The sequence below is a fragment of the Chiloscyllium punctatum genome, chromosome 41 (genome assembly GCF_047496795.1).
Source record: "Chiloscyllium punctatum isolate Juve2018m chromosome 41, sChiPun1.3, whole genome shotgun sequence".
Lineage (NCBI taxonomy): Eukaryota > Metazoa > Chordata > Chondrichthyes > Orectolobiformes > Hemiscylliidae > Chiloscyllium > Chiloscyllium punctatum.
The window spans coordinates 64,294,593-64,319,973 of record NC_092779.1 but is presented as its reverse complement, the minus strand read 5'-3'; the positions used below and the strand labels follow the sequence as shown (position 1 = coordinate 64,319,973).

At 42.2% G+C, this 25,381-nt stretch overlaps 1 protein-coding gene and 1 long non-coding RNA gene across 2 annotated transcripts in view; both read left to right on the top strand.

Moving 5' to 3' along the window:
- The window catches only part of LOC140465092 (uncharacterized), a 959,861-nt gene that overhangs the window by 406,451 nt on the left and 528,029 nt on the right, over positions 1–25,381 (top strand). The gene's annotated exons all lie outside the window — the stretch shown is intronic.
- Positions 12,361–22,135, top strand: LOC140465140 (acyl-coenzyme A thioesterase 13-like). The gene is made up of 3 exons (XM_072561002.1): positions 12,361–12,598; positions 19,558–19,742; positions 21,877–22,135. Exons 1-3 carry the CDS (start codon positions 12,515–12,517, stop codon positions 22,031–22,033), a joined length of 426 nt encoding a protein of 141 aa, XP_072417103.1. The 5' UTR covers positions 12,361–12,514; the 3' UTR covers positions 22,034–22,135.

Below are 25,381 nucleotides of genomic sequence, written 5' to 3'. Positions count from 1 at the left end.
TGCTGCCTGGATTGTTGTGTTCTTCCAGCCTCCTGCTTATCTCCCTTGAATTCCAACATCTGCACTTTTTTTGTTGCAGAATAATAACAGGCCATTCACATCAGAGAGGCTACTCTGCAGATGCATTGCTCATACAAACCAGTAACTCAAGTACCTTCAACTCTGCAATTATGAAAGCTGATGAATGGAAGCTGCCAGCTCACTGGATAACTGAACACCAGCAATGAAAGATCCAGCAGCAAGGCAGAACAGACACATCCCAAGGGTGTTTCTAAGGAGTGTATGTCTCTTTTAAGTGATGAAGAGATTAGCTCCCTTTCTCACTCAACTCATCTGTTTAACTGTGCTTCTCTCTCTGAGTCCTAGGCATATCATGTCATCATGCCAGATATGGCAGTTCATTATGCTCCCACTGAAGCGAGGGTAGGGCTGACTGTCTATGAACACCACTCCTGCATTACCTCTTTCCCTCTATGCCCTATTTCTACCCGTCCTTCACAGTTGTTATTCCAGCATATTGCCCCCCATTCCCTTCGATAACAGTGCACCCACCTTGAATTTTATCAGATGGACCTCCAGGATTGACCATGAACCACTTGTCCAACTTGGTTGTACAGTCTTGACTGATGATTAACTAGTCCCCTGACTGGTTTCTATGTACCTTCCCGACTTACTTCCCATGATTCCCTGAACTGGTTACGCTGCACCCACAGGGCTGACCATGGCCTACTCCCTAGACTGTGGAGGTGCTGACGCTGACTGCCCCAAGTGGTCAGCAGTCTATGCCTAAGCCCCGGACTGATATTATGAGCTGCGCTTGATTTATAGAGCTGAGAACACTTGACTGAAGAGTGTCTCCCTTGACTTGTCTAAGGACTACTCTCCTCAGATTTGAGACATAACTGTTTGAAGCAGTGTGTTTGAGGTTGACGTGTGTGGTTCAGGTGTGAGGTTGATGTCACATGACACTGTACAGCAAAATGCCAACCCTCTTGTTTAATGTCTGCGCACAACCATGACAAGCTGCCTGACATTGTGTCTGCACTAAAAGGTGAGTCGAGACATTTACTGTGAAAAGGCTTGTGAGATTGTGGACATGTCTAGAAGGAGAAAGACCACAGGAAAAGTTTGCTCCAAGGTGAAATCCTGGTTGTCCCAAGTGGGTCATGTTCACAAGTTCCTGAGAAAGGGCAACTATGCTGAGTGAGTGGGCACCAGACCACAGTCTATTGGGCTGTGCTGGTCGAGTATGTGATGGCTGAAATCCTCAAGCTGCCTGGAAATGCAGCCCAAGACAAGAAGCAGATCCACATCACTCCCATACCTGCAGAAAGCCATGTGGAATGATAAGGAGCTCAACAAGCTGCTGGGAAGGGAGACCATTACGCAGGGCAGGGTGCTGTCTAATATCCATGCCATGCCCATGAAAACTGCCTCTCAGAGTGGCTCAAAACGTAGACAGAAGTATTGTGAGCATGTATGCTCTAGTTGAGGAGGCAAAGCATGAAAAGGCGAAGCAAGTCAAGACAAAGAAGCTGTGAACATCCAGGCAGGCATGAAGTAAGTGAGTGCTAAGGGAGCAAACGAGGATAAATGGGAAGCAGCCTGGATCAAGATATGTAGTGGATAGCTGTCCCTGTGTGCAAAGTGCTGTTACAGCAGCATTCCAATGAAAGTTACCACTGTGCAGCATTGATTTGCAGAAATATATGTAGATAAGCAGGAGGCTGGAAGAACACAACAATCAGGCAACATCAGGAGGTGGAGAAGTCAATGTTTCGCTGTGACTCTTCTTCCAGCTTCCTGCTTGACTACCCTGATGTCTGCCATCTTTGCTCACTTAACATTTTGGACTATAAGATCGGAGATGTGAGTTTCATATTTGATCAGATGGGCAATGGGTTGAGGAGTGACAGATTTCATTTAGATAAATATGAGGTGCTGCATTTCAGAAAGGCAAATCAGAGCATGTCTTATACAATTAATGGTAAGGGCATGGGGATTGTTGCTGAACAAAGAGGCTTTGGAGTGCAAGTTCATAGCTCCTTGAAAGTGGAGTCACAGATAGATAAGATTGAGAAGAAGGCGGTTGGTATGCTTTCCTTTATTGGTCAGAGTATTGAGTATAGGAGTTTGGAGGTCACGTTGCAGCTGTATAGGACATTAGATAGGCCACTTTTGGAACATTCTGTGCTATTCTGGTCTCCCTCCTAAGAAAGGATGTTGTGAAACTTGAAAGGGTTCAGAAATGATTTACAAGGATTTTGCCATGTTTGGAGGTTTTTACCTATAGGAAGAGACTGAATAGACTTGAGCTGTTTTCCATGGAATGTTGGAGGCTGAGGGATGACCTTATAGAGTTTTATAAAATCATGAGGGGCATGGATGGGGTAAATCGACAAGATCTTTTCCCTGGGGTGGTGGAGTCCAGAACTCGAAGGCATAGGTTTAGGGTGGGAGGGGAAAGATTTAAAAGGGACCTAAAGGGCAACCTTTTCATGCAGAGGATGGTGCATGTATGGAATGAACTGCCAGAGTAAGTGGTGGAGAATTGTACAATTACAACATTTAAATGACATCTGGATGGGTTTATGAATAGGAAGGCTTTGGATGGATATGGGCCAAGTGCTGGCAATGGGTTAGATTAAGTTAGGATATCTGGTCAGGATGGACGAGTTGGACCAAAGGATCTGTTTCTGTGCTGTACATCTCGATGACTCTATATGCCAATGTCTGTATGTGTGGTGGCTGGTCATGAATGTGGCCTGAGACATTGGTGACTGGTATCCAGATGGAGGAACGGAGGAGAAAACGGCAAGCTGAAGTAATCAGCTAACTGATCTTATGTTCATGTCATAAATTGTTGCCATCTAGTTTATATTGGCAGTTGGAAGAATGGGAAACCAAATACCAATGAGACGAGATTAACTCATAATGCATACTCACAGCTCATTGACGACAATCTTTTTGCAGTTCTACACTTTTGTTTGAAAATGGAACTTTCTACTCACAATGTTGCAAATCTCCTCACCCACCCATCTCCTGCAATACTTCTAACTTTCTGACCAATGCCCATGTCATTCAATGCATAGGAAGATTCCACCTGTATACTTTTAGCAGTCTTTAAGTTCAATTATTCAAGAAACTATTTATTCTCTTTTCCCTCCTGTCTCATTAACGCATACGGTCTTCTTGAATTTAGTGCCCGTTAATGTTCCCGAATGATATACTGTATGATGCCTGGTCAAAGTCTTTTTCTGTCCTTCATATATATTGAGCAGCCACTTTCTCTAGCTGCTGTTATCTCCTCAAAAAATCCTATAATTTTTTTAAGCATGAGAATATTTTTTGAAATCCATGGTGGTACTTCTAATTATTTCTTTATTTAAGAGATGTCATCATCAGTTGAATCACAGGGATCCATCCAATAAATTTGTGTTAAGTAGAGCCTGAAGATGGTTGACAAGTCCCCTATCTAACCTGATTTGCCTACAAATACATTGTGTGAAAGAAGCCTAATGAATATGCAATGAAGCAGTATATATATATGAAAAATATCTTTTTTCCGACTTGTTTATATCTCATAGCTTTCTGATCTTGTATGGTAAAAGACATTAAAACAATTTGGGCATGAGCGCTTGAAAGATTCTGTAACCTTCTTCTGTTTAGAGTGCTGTCTTTAAACGAGTCTGCCATGTCATCAACACAGGAGTAAAACATGTCTTTCATATTTGTGCCTCACCCTGTTCCTTCTCATTCTCAGTGTCTTGCACAGCCATAATCTGTTTGAATATAGTATGTTGGAAGCAATTGGTATTTGTGGATACAGCCACCATTTTCCTTACTTTCTTCATCATGAACATGCAAGAACATTGGGTTGTACTTCTGTTTCTTAACAATGGCCTTGTGACCTGAGAGGTTAGCCACCAACTGTCGTGGGTTTTTTATTCACTCCCTGATCCATTGGTTGGAGTTTGTCATGGTGTTCAGAGGTAAGAATGTTAGTTAACTGTTCTTGAAGCAGAGGTGTCAGTGTGCACAGGCAGTTGTCTGTAATGATGATAATCTTCCTTTTCTTCTATTTGTACATTTTTTCTAATTTCCTGATCCATTCCTCCAAGATGCTGGAGGTTGTCCAAGCCATTTTGTTAAACTCAAGTTGTATGTGTAGCGTCCTAACATTGGTAAAGTAACGTGTTTTCTTGCATTTTCCTATTCAGAAGAAATGGCAACTTTTCTCTGCAATCCATGTTGGCTCAGTTCCCTGCTAGTGACACATTCCTTGCTCCACTTTACATTGTTACATGTTTAATCAAGGAAAAATACAGTTAAACAGACAGATTTCATTCTCTTTAAAAATGCCTCTCAATGCACACTCAAGACATAATTGAGTCAATTTTTCAACCAATTATCTGTTGTTGCTGCTATATGGCCTGACCCTCACTGCTCACTCTGTGAAAGACAATACTGTGCCTTAACTTGAATCAGTCCAGCCACCTATCACTGCAAATGAACTTTTTATGGTCTAGCTTCTTTTCCAGGGTGATCCCCCTTTCTTGGACTGGAGATGGGAATGTTCTGTGCTTGGACTATCTTGAACCATGTTAGCCAAGCTTTCTAAAGGTAGGGTTAGGCTTTCTTAATCTATTCCTTGCTGGAGAGATTGCCTGATGGTCAAATTGTTGCAAGATATTCATCTTGTGTTTCAGAATGGTGAGAATCTTGATGTTAGAATCTACCAGTCCTGAGCGATGGCCACTTTTCACTTGATGCCATAATTTTCTACTGCAGTATCAACTTCACTTTCTCGCCATTTGACAACACTTTTAACTTTCTCATAGGCTAGCCATTTTCATAGGGTATGAATGTCATTTCACAGGGAGATCTTGATGTCAAATAACGGCTGGTTTGAGTTCCATGATTTCATGCTGTAGATTAGTATAATTGCACTTCAACTAGTTGGCACAATTGTATAACAAGCTTGCACAGGTTCAGCTAATTCAGAGTTATAAGTCCAGGAATTTGGCTTATTACTTGGCACCCTTCTATTGGTTTTTCAGTTCATATGACAACAGTAGATGACAACTTCAACACCACTGAAACTTTAGGTTGTTGAATTTGACAAAGTCACTGTACAGTGAAACATTACTATTAGTTCAAAACAAAAAATACCCGAAGCATAGGTTTTACACTAACTGAACTATAACAATTCTGCTTCCTATTTTAGAAATAGGCACTACAGTGACTAATGAGGTAAAAACAATGACTGCAGATGCTGGAAAGCAAATACTGGATTAATGGTGCTGGAAGAGCACAGCAGTTCAGGCAGCATCCAACGAGCAGCGAAATCGACGTTTCAGGCAAAAGCCCTCTTCCGGGCTTTTGCCCGAAACGTCGATTTCGCTGCTCATTGGATGCTGCCTGAACTGCTGTGCTCTTCCAGCACCACTAATCCACTACAGTGACTAATGTCTTATTCTCCAGTAAATACCCACACGCAAAAATAATATCTTGTGGCTTTGTAACTTCCTCCTTCCCTACTCTTTTAATATTTTGAAAAAAATGTTATAATTCTTGTTGATATGTTTGAAATTGTTTTCTTCATACTCTCACCTTATCTCTCTTAATTTATTCATTTTCTCATGATCTCCCTTTTCAGTATTATTCCTAAACACCTATTTACAGATTTAGTTGGCTTCTAAAATCTTTATTTATCCACCTATCTGAAAACTACTTGTAATTGTCATAACTCGTAATGGAGGATCATGTACCTTTCCAAACTCTTTATTTAAAGCATTCTATTGTTGTTTTTGTTCCAATGTACAAACATCTCCTATATCACCTCAGTTAGCTCACTCCTTTTTAAAGTATGCCTGAATCCATGTTGGAGTTTCTGTTTCTGTAAAGGCTGATCATTTTCTAGTTAAATGTTAAAGCTAAACAATCTGTCATCATACTTATCACATTTGGTTTATCTACCTATCCAATCCATTATGTAGAGCCACATTTAATAACTCCTCTCCCTTATAAGCCTTAGGGGTGCTGCTGGAAATGGCTGTCCTGTACACATTGTTGGAATTCTGTTCCCTTTCTCCGTTCATTTCTCCTCTGACAAAAAGAAAGAAATAGATAATCCAAACATCTCAGAATAAGCATGTTATTTTTAATTATCCTCACATTAAATCACATGGATATTCAATTCTAGTAATATTGGAAAATGTGAATGATAATGAAAGTAACTAGAGAAAAGCACTGGGAGATGGAAGTATGAAAATAAGCAGAACAAAGTCCAATTTATAGATTGATCCTTTTGCCTGGGCTCAAACTGACAAAGTGAGGGTGTAATGATTATAGATGGCTTGGACAAAGTAAGTAACATCAAATACCTGGAATCAATGGTGCCAGAGGATGAGAGTATGGAAATAGAGATTATTGGATTAGACCGGAAAGTGTTAATATTATATATTGCATTAAACTCCACCCATTTTGATGATACCATAAGGATTTGAATGGGAAAATGGCAAAATATCTTAGGATTTTGGAGGTTGAAAACCTAAAGCTATTGGTCTCCAATAAGTCATAGAATAGCCTTAGTAATAATACCTAAGTTATTAATATAACTCATATCTGATTGTTGTCATGCAATAAACTACATCTTGCTTAGGACAAGAGACCTTTCTCAATAAAACTCTCTACTATTTTTCCTTTACCACCATGAACAAATTATATCCCTAGTTTCAGATAAAGAAAGGGATGATGGCAGCTAACTACTTCAACCACAAGCTGATAGCAGTTGACACTGCAACACTTATAGCGGAACAAAAGCAATGGAGTAATTGGAAAAAGTGTGATGCATGTTAGGTAATAGAAAAGTATTGCCAAAATTGAAAGGAAGAATTTACAAGACAGTTGTCAGACTGGCCATGTTCTATAGAGCTGTTCGATGTTCTATGTTACAGCTTGGGCTAATAAGTGGTAAATAATATTTGCATCACAAATGATCAGCAATGACCATTTCCCAAAAAAGGACTGTTAATCATCTTTCATTTATATCCAATAACATTACCTTGCTGAATTCCCCACTATCAACATTCTGGGCATTACTATTGACCTGAAACTTACTGTACCTATAAGAAGATAGGCAGGAGGTTGGGGATTCGATGGTGAGTAATTCACCTCCTGTCTCCTCAAAGTCTGTCCACCATCCGCAAAGCAGGAGCGTGATGTAATATTTCCAAATTGTCTTGATCGCTCTGACCCAAATAGCACTGAAGACATTTAACACCATCTAGGCTGAAGTGGCCCACTTGATAGATGCTCTCTCCACTACTGTACACATTCAGTCCCTTCACCACAATGCATTGTAATAATAGTTTTATCATCCACAAGCTGTAGTACAACCGATAGTCAGCACCTTCCAATTCTGCTCCACCAATCAGAAGCTGTTTCCCTCCTGCATTTTCTGCTAATGGGCTCATTAATGAAAAATGAAATCGGAATTGGAGACAAAAGGGTAAAGTCACCATAGTCCTACTGGACCATAAGGCTGCTCTCTCATATTAGAAGACAATTAAATTCAAAGGGGGGGAGTTATCCTTCATTTGTATAGTGCCCTTGTGAGATCATGTCTGGAGTAAAGTGTACAACATTGTAAATGCATTGGAAGCAGTTCAAAGGAGGTTTACCTGTTTAATACATGGAATGTATGATTTGTCTTATGAGGACAGGTTGGACAGGTTATGGTTACAATTTGAAAGATTATTCAAGTTGGGAGTGTTTTCTTTGGAAAAGAGAAGGCCAAGAGGAGATTTGATAAAAAAATTTCAAAATCATAAGGGACCTTAACAGAGTGGATAAGGAGCACTTTATTTATATTCTGTTGTTCCTTTTATCCTGATATTACCTTATATAGTCTTTCTTCCAAACTGAAGTATCTCATCTCTGGAATGATTTGTGTAAACAACAGTGATCCCTAGTTTTAGATTGCCCCATAAGAGGAAACATATTCTCCACATCCATCCTGCCAAGATCCTTCACCACCTTACTTGTTATTCTTCAAAACTCTAGCAGATGTAACCAAAACCTGTCCAACCTCTCCTCATACACTCCATGTATTAAACTGGTAAACCTCCTTTGAACTGCTTCCAATGCATTTGTAATACTGTACACTTTACTTCAGATGTGATCTAACTAGTGCACTATATAACTGAAGCATATCTCCCTGCTTTTGTATTCAATTGTCTTCTATTAAGAGAGAGCAGCCTTATTATCCAGTAGGACTATGGACACTTTACCCCTTTCCAATGCAAGGTTATTTCTCATTGGTGAGCCTATCAGTAGAAAATGTAGGAGGAAAACAGTTTCTGATTAGTGGAGTGGGTGTGAAAGGTACTTTCCAAATATCTTGGCTATTGGCTGTAGTACAACTTGTAAAAACTATTGTTACAATGCATTATGGTGGAGGGACTGAATGTTTAAAATGGTGGATGGAGTGTCAATCAAGTGGGCCACTTCAGCCTGTATGGTGTCAAACTTCTTGAGTGTTTGTTGGGTCATAGTGATGAAAGCAAATGGGGAGTATTCCAACACGCTGCTTTGTGGATGGTAGACAGACTTCGAGGAGGCAGGAGGTGAATTTATCACTATCGAATCCCCAACCTCCTACCCATCCTCTTATAGCCACTGTAAATTTCAGGTCAATATTAATACCCAGAATGTTGATAGTGGGGAAATTCAGCAAGGTAATGTTATTGAATATAAATGAGAGATGGTTAAGAGTCTTTTTCTCGGAAATGATCATTGTTGATTATTTGTGATACAAATGTTCTGTACCACTAATTAGCTCAAGCTGTAAATATTTCCAGGTCTTTCTGCATATTGACATCAACTTCTTCAGAATCTGAGGAGTCCTGACTGGCACTGAACGTTATGTAATCATCAGCAGACATCCCCACTTCCGACTTGATATTTGAAAGTGGGTCACTGACGAGGCAGCTAAGCTGGTTAGGCTTCAGATATTACCATGAGAAACATCTGCAGTGATGTCCTGAGGCTGTGGTGATCAGTTTTCAACAGCCACAACCATCTCCATTTGTGCAAAATATGACTCCAAACAATGAGAGATTTCTCCCGATTCCCATTCACTTCAACTTTGCTAGGGTTCCATGATGCCACACTCGATTAACTGCATATTTTGAAGTCGTGTAATCACTTGAAACACAAGTCAGCATTGTGGGTAGTTTTGGAGGTCAAGTGATCAGTACCTCTGCTGAAATGTTGTCAGAATCCACAGCTTTTTCAACATCGAGTGCCTTCAAACATTTCTTGACAGTACATTGAGTGAGTCATAGCTATACACTGGTGTCTGTGATGTTGTGATACCTCAGGAGGAGGTTGAAATGAATCATCCACTTGGAACTTCTGGCTGAAGATGCTTCAAGTTTGTCTTTTACACTGATGCATCATTGAGGATGGGAATGTTTGGAATCTCAGTACCAGGTTTGTTGTTTAACAACTATTGACATGGATGTGGCAAGACTGCAGAGTTCTGATCTAATCCTTTTGTTGTTGGATTATTTATCTCTGCCTGTAATTTGTCATTCCTCTGTTTGGAACACGAGTGGTCTATTATGTATTTTTGGTAGATAAACACCTCATTTTTTCGGTACAGGGGAAACTCCCCTGCATTCCTCATTGAACTACACTTGATCATCTAGCTTGATGGTAATGGTAGAGTGGGGGATATGCCAGGTCATAAAGTCACAGATTGGTGTTGAAAACAGTTCTGCTGCTTTTGACGAGCCACAGTGCCTCGCGATGTGCAGTTTGGAATTGCTGGTTCTGTTCTGAATCAATCCTATTTAGTATGGTGGTAACTATAGAATATTGGCAGTTTGAAGTTGGGACTGAGTCTTCACAAAACTGTATGGCCATCATTCCTACCAGTACTGCCATGGATAGATGCATTTACAACAGGGAAGTCAAAATTTTAATAAGGAGACAAATATATTTCTTAGGGCTAAAGTGACCAAAGGGTATGAAGAGAAAGCAGGAACAGGATACTGTGCTGAATGGTCAACCATGATCATACTGCTCCTTTATTCTATGGTTCTATGTTCCTAAGTACAATTTTCTTACTGGTTGGTTCCCTCACTACCTGCCACAGACCCAGTCTAGGAAATAAATCCCTCAGGCCATGGCCAGCTCAATCAGTACCACTGCTACCAAGGCAAGCTTGATGATGGACATTTGAAGTTTCACATCTAGAATATACCCTATGCCCTTGTCATCTTCAATGATTCTTCCATGTGGCATTCACCATGAAGGAGTATAGATTCATCAGCTGAGCGACAGCAGTAGAAATTACTCAGCGTGAGGTTTCTTTGCCCACCTGATGCAGGTACAACAAACAACTAGAAAGCCAACTTGTATGTTGGCCTTTATCATAATAAGCTTTCAATACAGGTGTAAATATATTGGTGTTTTCACTGCATAGAACATTGGTGAGACTGCATCGAGAGCATCTTGTGCAGTATCGCTTTCCTGACCTAAGGAGAAATATGCTTGTCATTGGAGTGCAATAGAAGTTCACCCGACTAATTCCTGGGATGGCAGGCCTCTCCTATGAGGAAGAGACTGGGTGTGTATATTTCAGGGATCTGAAAAATGAGAAGTAATTACATTGAAATTTACAAAATTCTTCTAAGGATTGACAAGATGACTGCAGAAAGGATATTTCGCTGGACTAAACAGTAGACTAAGCAGGATACTGAGTTGAGTGAGTCAAGATCAGAGTGATGCTGGAAAAGCACAGCTGGTCAGGCAGCATTTGAGGTGCAGGAAAATCTATTTCTTGGGCAAAAGCCCTTCATCAGGAATGGGCTTTTGCCCGAGACATCAATTTTCCTGCTCCTCAAGTGCTGTCTGATCTGCTGTGCTTTTTGAGCACCACTCTAATCTTGACTTTGATCTCCAGCATCTGCAGTCCTCACGTTCGCCTACTGAGTTGAATGATCTACCATGATCTAGAATGGCAGAGCAGGTTCAAGAGACTGAATTGGACTAAATATTGCTCCCATGTTTCCATTTCTACTTCATAGGATCTAGAAGCCATGTTGTGGACTCCCAAGGAAACTCACTATGCAGCCATACATGTTGGTTTGTCTTGCCAGTAGCACATGACCTACTCAGAGGTGGTGAAGGAGATGCCTGAACCTGGGCTGTAAGTTATGATTTGGTACATATGTCTATGTTAGGATGCTGCCAGAACCAGCCTGTGGGATAGCTCTCCCAGTTATGGCACAAGCTCCAAATGTTGTTGAGGAGGACTTTGCAGTGGCTACTGGGTTGTCCATTCCTGTCACTTCCAGTGCTTCGGTCAATGCCTGGTGTTTCTTTCCATTTGAGTCCAGTGACCCTCTCCAATAATTTCTATTTTTGTTTCAGATTTCCAGCATCTGCAGTTTTTTATTTTGTATTATGTTTCTTTTATTTTATTCCTTTTTAAGACTTTTCTGTAGTTAGTTTGGTACAACTGAATGGCTTGTTAGATCTTTCAGGGTGAAATTAAGAGTCAACAAGATTCTTTCTTTGACCAAACTTCACAGGAAAATTGTACACAATCTATGGACTGTCGGGAAATCAATGGAGGTTGGGCTACGGATGTTGAGCTGTGTTAACTGAGTACTACCTCTACATATGATAAAGCCCCTGGTTGAGTCTGCCCTTTCTACTACTCAAAAACAGGAGTTCAACACCCTGATCACCCATTGGAACACACTCTACCCTCTTTATTAAATCACCCCAGGCCAGTTGAAAGTCACATATCTCCCGACTTGCGCCCATGTGGATCAGTTAGGGCAGTACTTCCCAAAGTGAGGAATGGGACCCATGTGGGAATGGCTGAAGTCTTCTCTGCCTGCCCTCCTGTGTCTTCTCATTCCCCTCTCACTACCTGGCCCTCCCAAGGCTTATCTATTTTCAATCCTTGAAATGAGGCAACAATGGTAAAACGTTTAGGAAGCACTGGGTTAGCGCATTTATTGTAATGAGGTTCATGAATAGGGCACTCACATCCATCTCAGTGGGGGATTGTCTGGAAAAATGAGGACAATAGGGTTTCTATTTACGTTTCTCTGGTGACTGGTGAAATTGCAGGTAGCAATACAAAACAGACGATTCAAAAATTTTATGGGACAAGAAAACTGTTACTCTTTTTTAAAAATAGAAATGGATATATTTAAATTAATATGCAAGATTTAAAAATGGCTTTGGAATCTGTGTAAAGCGAGAGAATCTGTGAAAGTCCAAAAACGAAAGTGCAGCAAGGACCGAAATGTGAGCAGAGGGAGTACTCAAGCCCATCATGAGCTGAGGAAGGTTTTGGTGCTGGTGCTGTGTGAGATTGGATGGAGGGGAGGAGCTGCTCAACCAGCTGCTGTCAATAAAGGCCTCGCTGTAACACTTCCCTTTGCTCAGTGAAGCTGTCACTTCAACTGGGAAGAGGTTTGAAACCATGACGGCCTCGTCCTTGAACACTCTAAGGCAGGTCGTCCAGGGTTTGACCGGAGGAAGTGGCTTCGATCGGGTTTTGAATAAGGTAGTTATCTACTTGACAGCCTTGGGAGTCTGTCAAAGCAAGAGTCTGAGCTGGGGTATTTTGTAAGCGAACAGTAATCGCCCTCACCTAACCCTATCTATAAAGATCTGACCCAGGACGCCACGATTTAGTCCTCCCCCCCCCCCCCTCACACTGTTTGATCGAAAATTGTTGGAGTTGCGAGCAGTCTGCATTGACAGGATTTGGGGAGAAATGATCAAGGTTTTACTACATAATGTCTGAAACATTTACACGGATGCAGTTTCTTTACGTTCACGGTCTGTTTTTTATGCGGTGGGGTATTTAATAAAAACCTGTTCCCCAGCACTGAAAGGTAGTGCAAACATCACTTTTAAAAGCTATCGCAATGTTTATGCATTAGGGAACATAATGACCTTTTACCTTTGGGAACAGGAATCTCTTCCTGGTGGCTGCAAGGTCACTAGGTTTGAATAGCAATAAAAATAAGAACAAAAAAAAAATGAAATGCAGAGAGAAAAGCAGAGTTGGTCTTTCAGATCTGTAACCTTTTATCAGAATTGACTTTGAGCAGCCACAGCGTAGGGACATAAAAATGAATGAGTATACAGTATAATGGAAATTCCAACAGCAGGTGGCAATGGCTGGGCAGAGCAGTTTAAATAAATCCTCTGGAGAAGAAAAGCAGATATTTGAGGGAAGGAGAACTAACGGGAGGAAGGAGCAGTCAAAGAATTCCTCAGGGTGGTTAAAAACAATGACTGCAGATGCTGGAAACCAGATTCTGGAAGAGCACAGCAGTTCAGGCAGCATCCAAGGAGCAGCGAAATCGACGTTTCGGGCAAAAGCTCTTCAGCAGGAATAAAGGCAGTGAGCCTGAAGCGTGGAGCGATAAGCTAGAGGAGGGTGGGGGTGGAGAGAGAGTAGCATAGAATACAATGGGTGAGTGGGGAAGGAGATGAAGGTGATAGGTCAAGGAGGAGAGGGTGGAGTGGATAGGTGGAAAAGGAGATAGGCAGGTCAGACAAGTCAAGGAGACAGGGCTGAGCTGGAAGTTTAAAATAAGGATGAGGTGGGGGAAGGGGAAATGAGGAAGCTGTTGAAGTCCACATTGATGCCTTGGAGTTGAAGTGTTCCGAGGTGGAAGATGAGGCGTTCTTCCTCCAGGCGTCTGGTGGTGAGGGAGCGGCGGTGAAGGAGGCCCAGGACCTCCATATCCTCGGCAGAGTGGGAGGAGGAGTTGAAATGTTGGGCCACGGGGCTGTTTGGTTGATTGGCGCGGGTGTCTCGGAGATGTTCCCTAAAGCGCTCTGCTAGGAGGCGCCCAGTTTCCCCAATGTAGAGGAGACCACATCGGGAGCAACGGATACAATAAATGATATTAGTGGATGTGCAGGTAAAACTTTGATGGATGTGGAAGGCTCCTTTAGGGCCTTGGATAGAGGTAAGGGAGGAGGTGTGGGCACAGGTTTTATAGTTCCTGCGGTGGCAGGGGAAAATGCCAGGATGGGAGGGTGGGTCGTAGGGGGGTGTGGACCTGACCAGGTAGTCACGGAGGGAACAGTCTTTGCGGAAGGCGGAAAGGGGTGGGGAGGGAAATATATCCCTGGTGGTGGGGTCTTTTTGGAGGTGGCGGAAATGTCGGCGGATGATTTGGTTGATGCGAAGGTTTGTAGGGTGGAAGGTGAGCACCAGGGGCGTTCTGTCCTTGTTACAGTTGGAGGGGTGGGGTCTGAGGGCGGAGGTGTGGGATGTGGACGAGATGCTTTGGAGGGCATCTTTAACCATGTGGGAAGGGAAATTGCGGTCTCTAAAGAAGGAGGCCATCTGGTGTGTTCTATGGTGGAACTGGGAGCAGATACGGCGGAGGCGGAGAAATTGGGAATACGGGATGGCATTTTTGCAAGAGGTAGGGTGGGAAGAGGCGTAATCCAGGTAGCTGTGGGAGTCGGTGGGTTTGTAAAAAATGTCAGTGTCAAGTCGGTCGTCACTAATGGAGATGGAGAGATCCAGGAAGGGGAGCGAGGTGTCAGAGATGGTCCAGGTAAATTTAAGGTCAGGGTGGAATGTGTTGGTGAAGTTGATGAATTGCTCAACCTCCTCGGAGCACGAGGTGGCGCCAATGCAGTCATCAATGTAGCGGAGGAAGAGGTGGGGAGTGGTGCCGGTGTAATTACGGAAGATCAACTGTTCTACATAGCCAACAAAGAGACAGGCATAGCTGGGGCCCATATGTGTGCCCATGGCTACACCTTTGGTCTGGAGGAAGTGGGAGGATTCAAAGGAGAAATTGTTAAGGGTGAGGACCAGTTCGGCCAAACGAATGAGAGTGTCAGTGGAAGGGTACTGTTGGGGACGTCTGGAGAGGTAAAAACGGAGGGCTTGGAGGCCGTGGTCATGGCGGATGGAGGTGTAGAGGGTTTGGATATCCATGGTGAAGATGAGGCGTTGGGGACTGGGGAAATGGAAGTCTTGGAGGAGGTGGAGGGAGTGGGTGGTGTCTCGAACGTATGTGGGGAGTTTCTGGACGAGGGGGGATAGGACAGTGTCGAGTTAGGTAGAGATGAGTTCAGTGGGGCAGGAGCATGCTGAGACAATGGGTCGGCCAGGGTGGTCAGGCTTGTGGATCTTGGGAAGGAGATAGAACCGGGCAGTGCGGGGTTCCCGGACTATGAGGTTGGAAGCTGTGGGTGGGAGATCTCCTGAGGTGATGAGGTTCTGTATGGTCTGGGAGATGATGGTTTGGTGATGGGGGGTGGGGTCATGGTCGAGGGGGCAGTAGGAAGAGGTATCCTCGAGTTGGCGTTTGGCTTCAGCGGTGTAGAGGTCAGTGTGCCAGACTACCACTGCGCCCCCTTTATCCGCTGGCTTGATGGTGAGGTTGGGATTGGAGCAGAGGGATTGGAGGGCTGCGCGTTGTGCGGATGAGAGGTTGGAGTGGGGGAGGGGGGACGACAGGTTGAGATGGTTAATGTCCCGGCGGCAGTTGGAAATGAAGAGGTCGAGGGCAGGGAATAGGCCAGCGCGGGGTGTCCAGGTGGATGCAGTGTGTTGGAGGTGGGCGAAGGGGTCCTCGGAAGGTGGGCGGGAGTCCTGATTGTGAAAGTAAGCTCGGAGGCGGAGGCAACGGAAGAAGTGTTCGATGTCACGGCGTGTATTAAATTCATTGATGCGTGGACGGAGGGGGATGAAGAGCAATTCATCAACTTCACCAACACATTCCACCCTGACCTTAAATTTACCTGGACCATCTCTGACACCTCGCTCCCCTTCCTGGATCTCTCCATCTCCATTAGTGACGACCAACTTGACACTGACATTTTTTACAAACCCACTGAGTCCCACAGCTACCTGGATTACACCTCTTCCCACCCTACCTCCTGCAAAAATGCCATCCCGTATTCTCAATTCCTCCTCCGCCTCTGCCGTATCTGCTCCCAGGAGGACCAGTTCCACCACAGAACACACCAGATGGCCTCCTTCTTTAGAGACTGCAATTTCCCTTCCCACATGGTTCAAGATGCCCTCCGATGCATCTTATCCACATCCTGTACCTCCACCCTCAGACCCCACCCCTCCAACTGTAACAAGGACAGAACGCCCCTGGTGCTCACCTTCCACCCTACCAACCTTCGCATAAACCAAATCATCCGCCGACATTTCCGCCACCTCCAAACAGACCCCACCACCAGGGATATATTTCCCTTCCCACCCCTTTCCCCCTTCCGCAAAGACCGTTCCCTCCGTGACTTCCTGGTCAGGTCCACGCCCCCATACAACCCACCTTCCCCTGCCACCGCATGAATTGCAAAACCTGTGCCCACACCACCTCCCTCACCTCCATCCAAGGCCCTTAAGGAGCCTTCCACATCCATCAAAGTTTTACCTGCACATCCACCAATATTGTATCCATTGCTCCCGATGCGGTGGTCTCTACATTGGGGAGACTGGGCGTCTCCTAGCAGAGCGCTTTAGGGAACATCTCCGAGACACCCGCGCCAATCAACCAAACTGCCCCGTGGCCCAACATTTCAACTGCCCTTCCCACTCTGCCGAGGACATGGAGGTCCTGGGCCTCCTTCACCGCCGCTCCCTCACCACCAGACGCCTGGAGGAAGAACGCCTCATCTTCCGCCTCGGAACACTTCAACCCCAGGGTATCAATGTGGACTTCAACAGCTTCCTCATTTCCCCTTCCCCCACCTCATCCTAGTTTCAAACTTCCAGCTCAGCACCGTCTCCTTGACTTGTCCGACCTGCCTCTATCTCCTTTTCCACCTATCCACTCCACCCTCTCCTCCTTGACCTATCACCTTCATCTTCTCCCCCACTCACCCATTGTACTCTATGCTACTCTCTCCCCACCCCCACCTCCACCCTCCTCTAGCTTATCTCTCCATGCTTCAGGCTCACTGCCTTTATTCCTGATGAAGGGCTTTTGCCCGAAACGTTGATTTCGCTGCTCGTTGGATGCTGCCTGAACTGCTGTGCTCTTCCAGCACCACTAATCCAGAACAAAGAATTCCTCAACCCAGTGTAAACCAGAAAGGTCCCATCCATGTAATACTTCCCCATTTAGCCACAATCCTTTCATATTTGCAATGGCCTGAAATAACGAGGGTAGCTTCGTGTTCTTTGGGGCCTTCTGTGAGTTCAAATCTAACATTACATTTCTGATGTAGTGGCCAGATTTCCACAGTTCAAGCATCAAGTCATGACAGATGAGGTTGAAAGGCGCCTGGCCGAGATGAAGCAGATGGTGGAGGAATTGAAACTGGCACTGTCCATGAGGGAGGCTGAAGCCACACTGGGATGATTGGAGGCTTGACTATTGGCAGAGGGAATTGGATATTTAGACCAAATCCAGGCACATCTTTCCAGAATCTGACTACATATGTCTTCCTTTAGCTCCTACTGGAAGTGTCAACTGTAATCCCAGGAGTGTGATTGCACCCTTCCTATTCCTGAGTTTTACCTGTAATGCCTCACTGCAAGATCTCGTCAGGGTGTACACCCTCAATACAGCTGTGATATGCTCCCTAACAAGTAATGCAACTCCCTCACCTCTTTTGCTTCCTCCCCTGTCTTGTCTAAAACATTGATATCCTGGAACGTTTAGCTGCCAATCTTGTCCCTCTTTCATCCAGGTTTCCATGATAACAACAACATCATAATTACATGCATTAATCCAGGTTCAAAGTCCATACATCTTACCTGTTATACTTCTTGCATTGAAGTAATTACAGTCCAAGCCTCCAGTTCCAATGAGCTCAGCAACCTCTCCCTGACTGCTCTTCCTCTTGGCTATATTTGCCTTAGTCTCAAGCTCTTCCCCAATTTGTATACCTGTTGCTTTGGTTCCCACTCCCTGCCGCACTAGTTTCCCTCCTGAGTGGCACTATCAAACCTCCCTTCCAGGATATTGGTACCCCTCCAGTTCAGGTGCAACCCAAAACATATACCACCTATCAGCTGAAATTGGCTGAAAACTCATGTTACATGGCAATATTTATGTGAAAATTGGATTTGTAGCAGAGAAGGATTGTGAATAAGTTGCTGGAAAATTTGTGCTATACCACCATTGGGTGTTTGAAAAATGACATCTTTCCTTACTTTCCCATGGGATTCATGAAGTTGCTGCATTTGTACATTGATTGGTATCTTTCCATCTGCAAGAGCTAATAGGATTACAACCATAGGTCTTTGATTCAGTTGGATGAGCACTTTTTTGGATCGTTGAACAAAACAATTCTGGAAGGACAAACTTGTCTCTTGTTGGTGCTTTGGAATAATGTCTGTTGATGCAGTTTGCTGTGTTGGCCACTGCATTGTGGAGATTCTGAAACCAGATACTGTCTTAATGGCAAAATCACTCCTGCATATGGGGGTGTCACCTTTTACTGATTAATGGATCTTGTTTAAAAGGTAACATTATTAATAGCCATCAGCATTGGAATAAATGAAGTCCTAAAACTGGATGCGTAAACAAGCCAAAGAAACCTAGACATAAAACCAAAACCATAAATTGTAAAAAAAAACTGAAGGTTATAAGTTAAGCTTCAAATCACTGTTGAACTTTTAAAATTGTACAAATCTCGTCCCTTTGATTTATAACTCCATCTGGAATTCAGGGTGACTTGTGATTATTCAAAGTTTTACCATCTATTTCTGAAAGCTCATCCAAAATGTTGCCATCCTAACTTGCACCAGGTCCCGATGAGCCATCACTCCATACATGCTGATGTATATTGGCTCCTGGTTAAGCAATGCCTTGATTTCACAATTCTCATCCTTGTTTTCAAATTCTTCCATGGCCTCACTACTATGTATGCTTTATAATCTCCTCCAGCCTCACAACCTTCCAAGATATCAGTGCTTCTCTAATTCTGGCTTCTTCAGCATTCCTGATCATAATCATTCCATCAATGCTGGTTGTGGTTTCAGCTACCAATGTCCAAAGGTTTGGAATTACCTCCCTAAACCATGCCACCACTCTATATCTCTCTCTTCTCCTTTAAGACACACCATAAAATCTACCTCCTTTTAAAGAGCTTGCATCTCTTTTGTGGTTCAATTTTATAATTCTCCCATTAAATGCCCTGGGTATTTTAATATGTTAAAAGGAACTGTATAAACATAAATTGTTATTGACATTACATTCTTAGGTCATTTCCAGAGAAAGAACATGACTTAAAGTATCATACTTACTGTATATCTGTCTTTCAGTGAGATAAAGAAAAACACACTTCTTTATTGTCTTTCAATTAACTTATAACCAATGAAGTAGCTTTGAAGTGTAGTTATTGTCTTGTTGGACACAAGACAGTCAATTTATGCACAGCAAGGTCTCTCAGAGATTGTTCAAATAATGCTAAAGGATCTTTAGTGACCATCTGAGAAGGTCAAAATCCCTAACGAATAATACTTCTTGTTTAACAAATTAACTAATTTTAATGAAACTACGATTGTGTGTTTTCTAGATGACTGTGGTTTCAGCTTGTCCTGGGAAAATAGTTTGCGAAATGAAGGTGGAACAGGAACATGTGAACCGAGCAGGCACACTGCACGGAGGGCTAACTGCAACTCTTGTAGATGTAGTATCAACAACAGCCTTACTTAATACAGAGCGAGCGCTACCAGGAGTTAGTGTAGACATGAATATAACGTGAGTGCAATTTTCAAAACTTGGTAATTTAGCTGTATTGATAATATAGTAGCAGTATTGAAGCCTTGTTGCACAGCAAGTAAATTCTGTGGCAGTAATTTATATAGGCATTGTCCATGAGGGATTGTAGGGATCAATCTCTGCTAGACGTAGACGGAGAATTAAGTATATTGCCTGAAGGATACCATTCTACATGGTGCAAAATAGGCAGGTGGATCTCGATTAATGACCACTTACTATGCCAAGGGCATTACTCTGCACCACATTTTAACCACTGGAGTTAACTAACCCCCATTTTAAATACAGGATTTTTAACAAATGTAAAATATATTAATGATGCAAGGACATTTAAAAATGTATGTTTATTCATTACTCATGATTAAACCTTTAAAAAGACAGTGGTCACATTACATAGAAGGAAGAGAAAGTCAATTGATACTTTTTTCAGGGGTCTTAGAAGAGCTCTCTAATTAATCCCAACACTAATTTAATGTAATAAAACCAGCAGCCAATTTGCACACAACAATTTTCCACAAATAGCAATGAGATGGTTAAATATATTGCTGATTGAGTGATAGCATTTGTCTGGCCAAACACTCTTCAATGACTTGCCTGCCTTATAGCAGCCTGGGATCTATCATATACATTTGAATGGGCAAATGGGGCTTTGGTTGAATGTTTCATTCAAAAACTGACGGTAATATTCCTTGTCTTGTATTGAGCACGTCAGCTTAGATAATGTCCTGAAGTCTTTGCAGTAGGACTTGAACCCACCTTCTTAAGGTTTGAGATTAAGGTGAAATGCACAATGGGTGAGAATCATGGGTATAACCAATTATAGAGTCAGGGAGATGCACAGCATGGGAACAGACCCTTCAATCCAACTTATCCATGCCGACCAGATATCCTAAATCAATCCAGTCCCATTTGCCAATAATTGACTTACATCCCTCTAATCCTATTCATGTACCCATCCAGATGCCTTTAAAATGTTATAATTGCAGCAGCACATTTCATACTCGCACCACCCTCTTGAAAACGTTGCCCCTGGGTCCCTTTTAAACCTTTCCCCTATCACCTTAAACCTATGCCCTCTAGTTTTGGACTCCCCCACTCTGGGGAAAAGACCTTGGCTATTCACCCTATTCATGCCCTTCATGATGTTATAAACTTCCATATGGTTATCCCTCAACCTCCTATGCTCCAGGGAAAATAGCCCCAGTCTATTCAGCCTCTCCCTATAGGTCAAACTCTCTTATCCTGGCAACATCCTTGTAAATCTTTTCTGAACGCTTTCAACTTTCACAACATCCTTGCTATAGCAGGGAGACCAACAATGCATGCAGTGTTCCAATAGTGGCCTAACCAATATTTTTTACAGCCACAACACAACCTCCCCATTCCTGTACTCAATGCACTGACCAATAAAGGCAAGCATACCAAACGCCGCCTTCACTACCCTGTCTAAATATGACATCACTTTCAAAGAACTATGTACCTGTACCCCCTAGGTCTCCTTGTTAAGCAACACTCTCCAGGACCTTACAATTAAACGTATAAGTCCTGTTCTGATTTGCCTTACCAAATGCACCACCTCATAATTACCTAATTTAAACAACATCTGCCACTCCTCAGCCTATTTGCCCATCTAATCAAGGTCCTATTGTACTGATTCAACCTTTGCTGTCCACTACACCTCCAATTTTGGTGTCATCTGCAAACCTATCAACCATATTCCCTAAATTCACTTCCAAATCATTTACATAAATGACAAAAAGCAGTGGAGCCCGCACCAATCCTTGTGGCCCACTGCTGGTCTCAGGCCTCCAGTCTGAAAAGCAACCCTTTTAATCCACCTACTATTGTGTGTGGTATTGCCACTTTCATGATGATCAGGTGAAACAGGTGGATCAAGCAAACACAAACATGCAGCCTTGTTTCAGATATTTCCTAGTAAGATTACACTGGTTTACCATCTAGAAAAGAGCAAGAGTGGGGATTAATGTTGGACAAAATTGTACAAAAGGATTTATTTTTAACTTTTTTAAAATTAACATTAATATCCAATAACTATTTTAGTTTTCTTGATAGCTGGAAATGTATTATTGTGTGACTTGTACTTTACTCTTTTTAGATACATGAATGCAGCTAAATTGGGAGAGGATGTTATCATAACTGCTAAGGTGCTAAAGGAAGGTAAATCTCTTGCATTTACAACTGTGGATTTGACAAGCAAAGTGACAGGAAAACTCCTAGCCCAAGGACGACACACAAAGCATTTAGGGAGCTGAACAAATTTTTTGATTTTCAGAAAATGTTTTTCTTTTATTTGTATGGAGTTATTCTGTTGAAGAAAAGGTAATCGAAATTAAAAATTTAAAAATGAAAAATTTCACATTTTGTAGACTCTGCTTTCAACTTGGTCCATGTTGTGTCTCACTGCTGAAAATTAAAAAAAACCAAAAAGTTGTATTGAAAGCCAAATGCTTTTTAATTTAGAACTGCCAGATAATATTCCATCTTAATATCACAGTACACTTTCAATACACTATATTAACTATATGTGACATACATGTATCCTGAAGTCTCCATCAAAATATCATGCAATACTAAAGGCTGTGATGTCATCAGGTTGGGTGGAGCAAATGCAACTTCAACATTATCTCTTTCAGAATTATTACCTATGCAACAGGGGATACGTTAGCTCAGTTGGCTAGAACAGCTGGTTTGCAATGCAGAGCGATCCCTACAGAGTAGGCTCAACTTCTGCACTGGCTGAAGTTACCATGAAGGACTTACCTTCTCAATCTGTCCCCGCACCTGACAGTTGGTGATTCTCAGACTAAACCACTACCAGTTTCCCTCTAATGAGAGCAGCCTATGGTCGTTTAGAACAATGCCAACTCTACCGATATGACTGTTTCAATGTGAGTACTTCAGAGCGGTTTGAGTATATTAATGATATGTCAACTAGCTTTACGGGATGCTTCATGCTTCCTAAGTATAAATGGAAGCCTGTGCTGAAACCCTCATTGTAAAAAGCTTAATTCCAAGTAAGTCTAAGACTTACAGTTTGGATTTAGGTCATTTTTTTTCTACAGTTTATCTTTGGCATTATTCAAGGCAAAATTTGAAAAAGAAAACTCTCTTCCTGCATCATATTTGCTGTTTTTTCACTTGAATTATGTCTCTCCTTCTCACTCTTCCATGTATGTCATTTCTCATTCACTCTGAGTTCATTTTCAGGTTCTTTCCTTATGTATGCCACACTATATTACTGGAAGAATGTGTGCAAGGATAACTGAAAATGCAAAGCACAAAAGGAGAAGTTAACAATTAAGTGTACATTGTTTATCCGAACTGACAAACATAATGCTGTGGTATTCAGTAAAATCATGGATTATCATCTACCTTTAAGCTCAGCTACGTTTTCCTTCACTCGCCCTTTATCCCTGGATTCCCTTTGTGTCCAAAAATCTGTCAGTCAGTATCTGATTTGAATATATTCGATCAATAATCCATACTTCTCTGAAATAAATAATTCCAAAAGTTCACAAACTTTTGAGTGGACGAAATTCAGCTCCTCACAGTCCTAAATGGCTGTCCCCCTTTTCTGAGACTGTGTTTCCTAGTTCTAGATTTCCCAGAGGAGGAAACATCTTTCCTATATGATCCTATCAAATCCTTTAAGATTGTTGTTTCAATAAGGCCATTTCACGTTCTTGGAAATCCAAAATAAATGAATGAAGAGAACAAACCTCATCCCAGAGATCCTCTGGTGAACATTTATTGCCCTTCTTTGGGGCAATTATGTTCTTTCCTGGGTGAAGAAACCAAATATATTTGCAGTACTCCAAATGTCATTGTACCATCCCTTTACAATTGCCACTTCTTTCTTTTCATATCCTAATCCTTTTGTGATAAAAGACCAACATATTGTTTCTCTATTAATTGCTTTGTATTTGCACAGTAATATCATTTTATACATGTTGAAAGATGCCCAGGTCCCTCTGCATGATACTTTTCATTTCCTTACAATTTAAAAGAAGTCTGTTCTTCTATTTTTCCTAGACAGCTTCACATTTTTCTGCAATTATTCTCCATCTGCTGTGTTCAACTGCTTACTCATTTAAACTGTCTTTGTGTTCTCCTCAATCTAATTTTGCAGCTAACCTTTTATAGATATTTTCTATTCAAGATGTTTTTACGTTTCTCTGGAGTGTGTGGAATTTGAACTTTGAGTCTTCTGACTCGGAGATAGGGACGGTACCACTGTAGCACAAGAACCCACAGATAACACTGTATCACAAGTAAAGTTGGGTATGTTACATTTAAATGTCTGCTTTAAGTATTTGAAATGGACTGTAAACAGTTGGGATCCAAGCACTGATCCTTGTGAAATCTAAAATGTTATAGTGTAGGAGGCAGCTATTTGGCCGATTCTATCTGCACCACTCTCTTAGATAAGAAACATCTAAATGCCACTTACCTGCCTTCTCACTACAACCTTACACATTCTTCCTTTTTACATAATAATCCAATTCCCTCGAATATAGTTTGGACCTGCTTCTGCCACACTCAACCAGTCTATTCTGAATCATAATGACTTGGCACATGGAAGTTTTTCCTCATGTAGCTTTTACATATTTTGCCAATTACTTTAAATTTAGGCTATCTAGAACTTGATCCTTCCACTGGTGGGAATAGTTTATCTCGATCTATTTCATCTACAGTGATCATGATTTTGAATACAGACATCAAATCTCCTCTCCTTCGTCTCGAATTTTTCATCCCAGAACCATTTCTGTAAATGTTTTGTACACTCTGTCTAATACTGTGACATACCCTTTCTAAAGTTTGGTGCCCAGGACTTAACGTAGTACTTCAGTTGAGGCCGAACCAGTGTTTTACCACATGATTAGCAGAATCTTGGTTTTGTACCCTGTGATGCTTTTCATAAAGCCGAGGATGTCCTATACTTTATTAACCACTTTACCAACCTGTTTCGTAACCTTTAATGGATTTGTACACCTGTCCAACTAGCTCTCTCTGCTCCTCCACTCACTTTAGAATTGTCCCAAAAATTTTATATGGTCAACATTCTTCCAATCAAAACAAATTAGTTCACAATTCACTGTAGTAAATGCCATCTGTTACTTGCCGACCAATTCCACCATAATGTCTCTGTTCTTTGAAGTTCAGTATTCTCTTTACAGCTCACAATACATTCAAGTATTTTACCAACAGGGTTTGAAATTGTGCCCTATATAGCAAGGTCCTGATCATGAATATCAGGGAGATCAGTTATCCAGGCACTGGCTGCAAGAGAACCCCACTATAAACGTTCCTCCAATCTGAAAAACAACAGTTCAACACTTAGTTTCCCGTTGATGAATTTTGGATCCAAGTTGGGAGGAACGTGCTAACAGAAGTAGACCATTCAGTCTGTTGGGCCTGCCTCACCACTCAGTATGATCATGGCTAATCAAACACTTCCATTTATTTAACTCACCCCATGCCCATAACCTTCTGCAACACAGATTCAATATATCAATCTCTACCTGAAACATATTCAAAGAATGAGCCTCGTCTGCCCTTTTTGTGATGGAGAATTCCAAAGGTTCATAGCACTCCAAGTA

Coding starts and splice junctions, on each gene's coding strand:
- LOC140465140 (XM_072561002.1), top strand. CDS start 12,515: ATGACGGCCTCGTCCTTGAACACTCTAAGGCAGGTCGTCCAGGGTTTG. Junction 12,599..19,557: donor TCGATCGGGTTTTGAATAAG/GTAGTTATCTAC, acceptor TGTGTTTTCTAG/ATGACTGTGGTTTCAGCTTG. Junction 19,743..21,876: donor AGTGTAGACATGAATATAAC/GTGAGTGCAATT, acceptor TACTCTTTTTAG/ATACATGAATGCAGCTAAAT.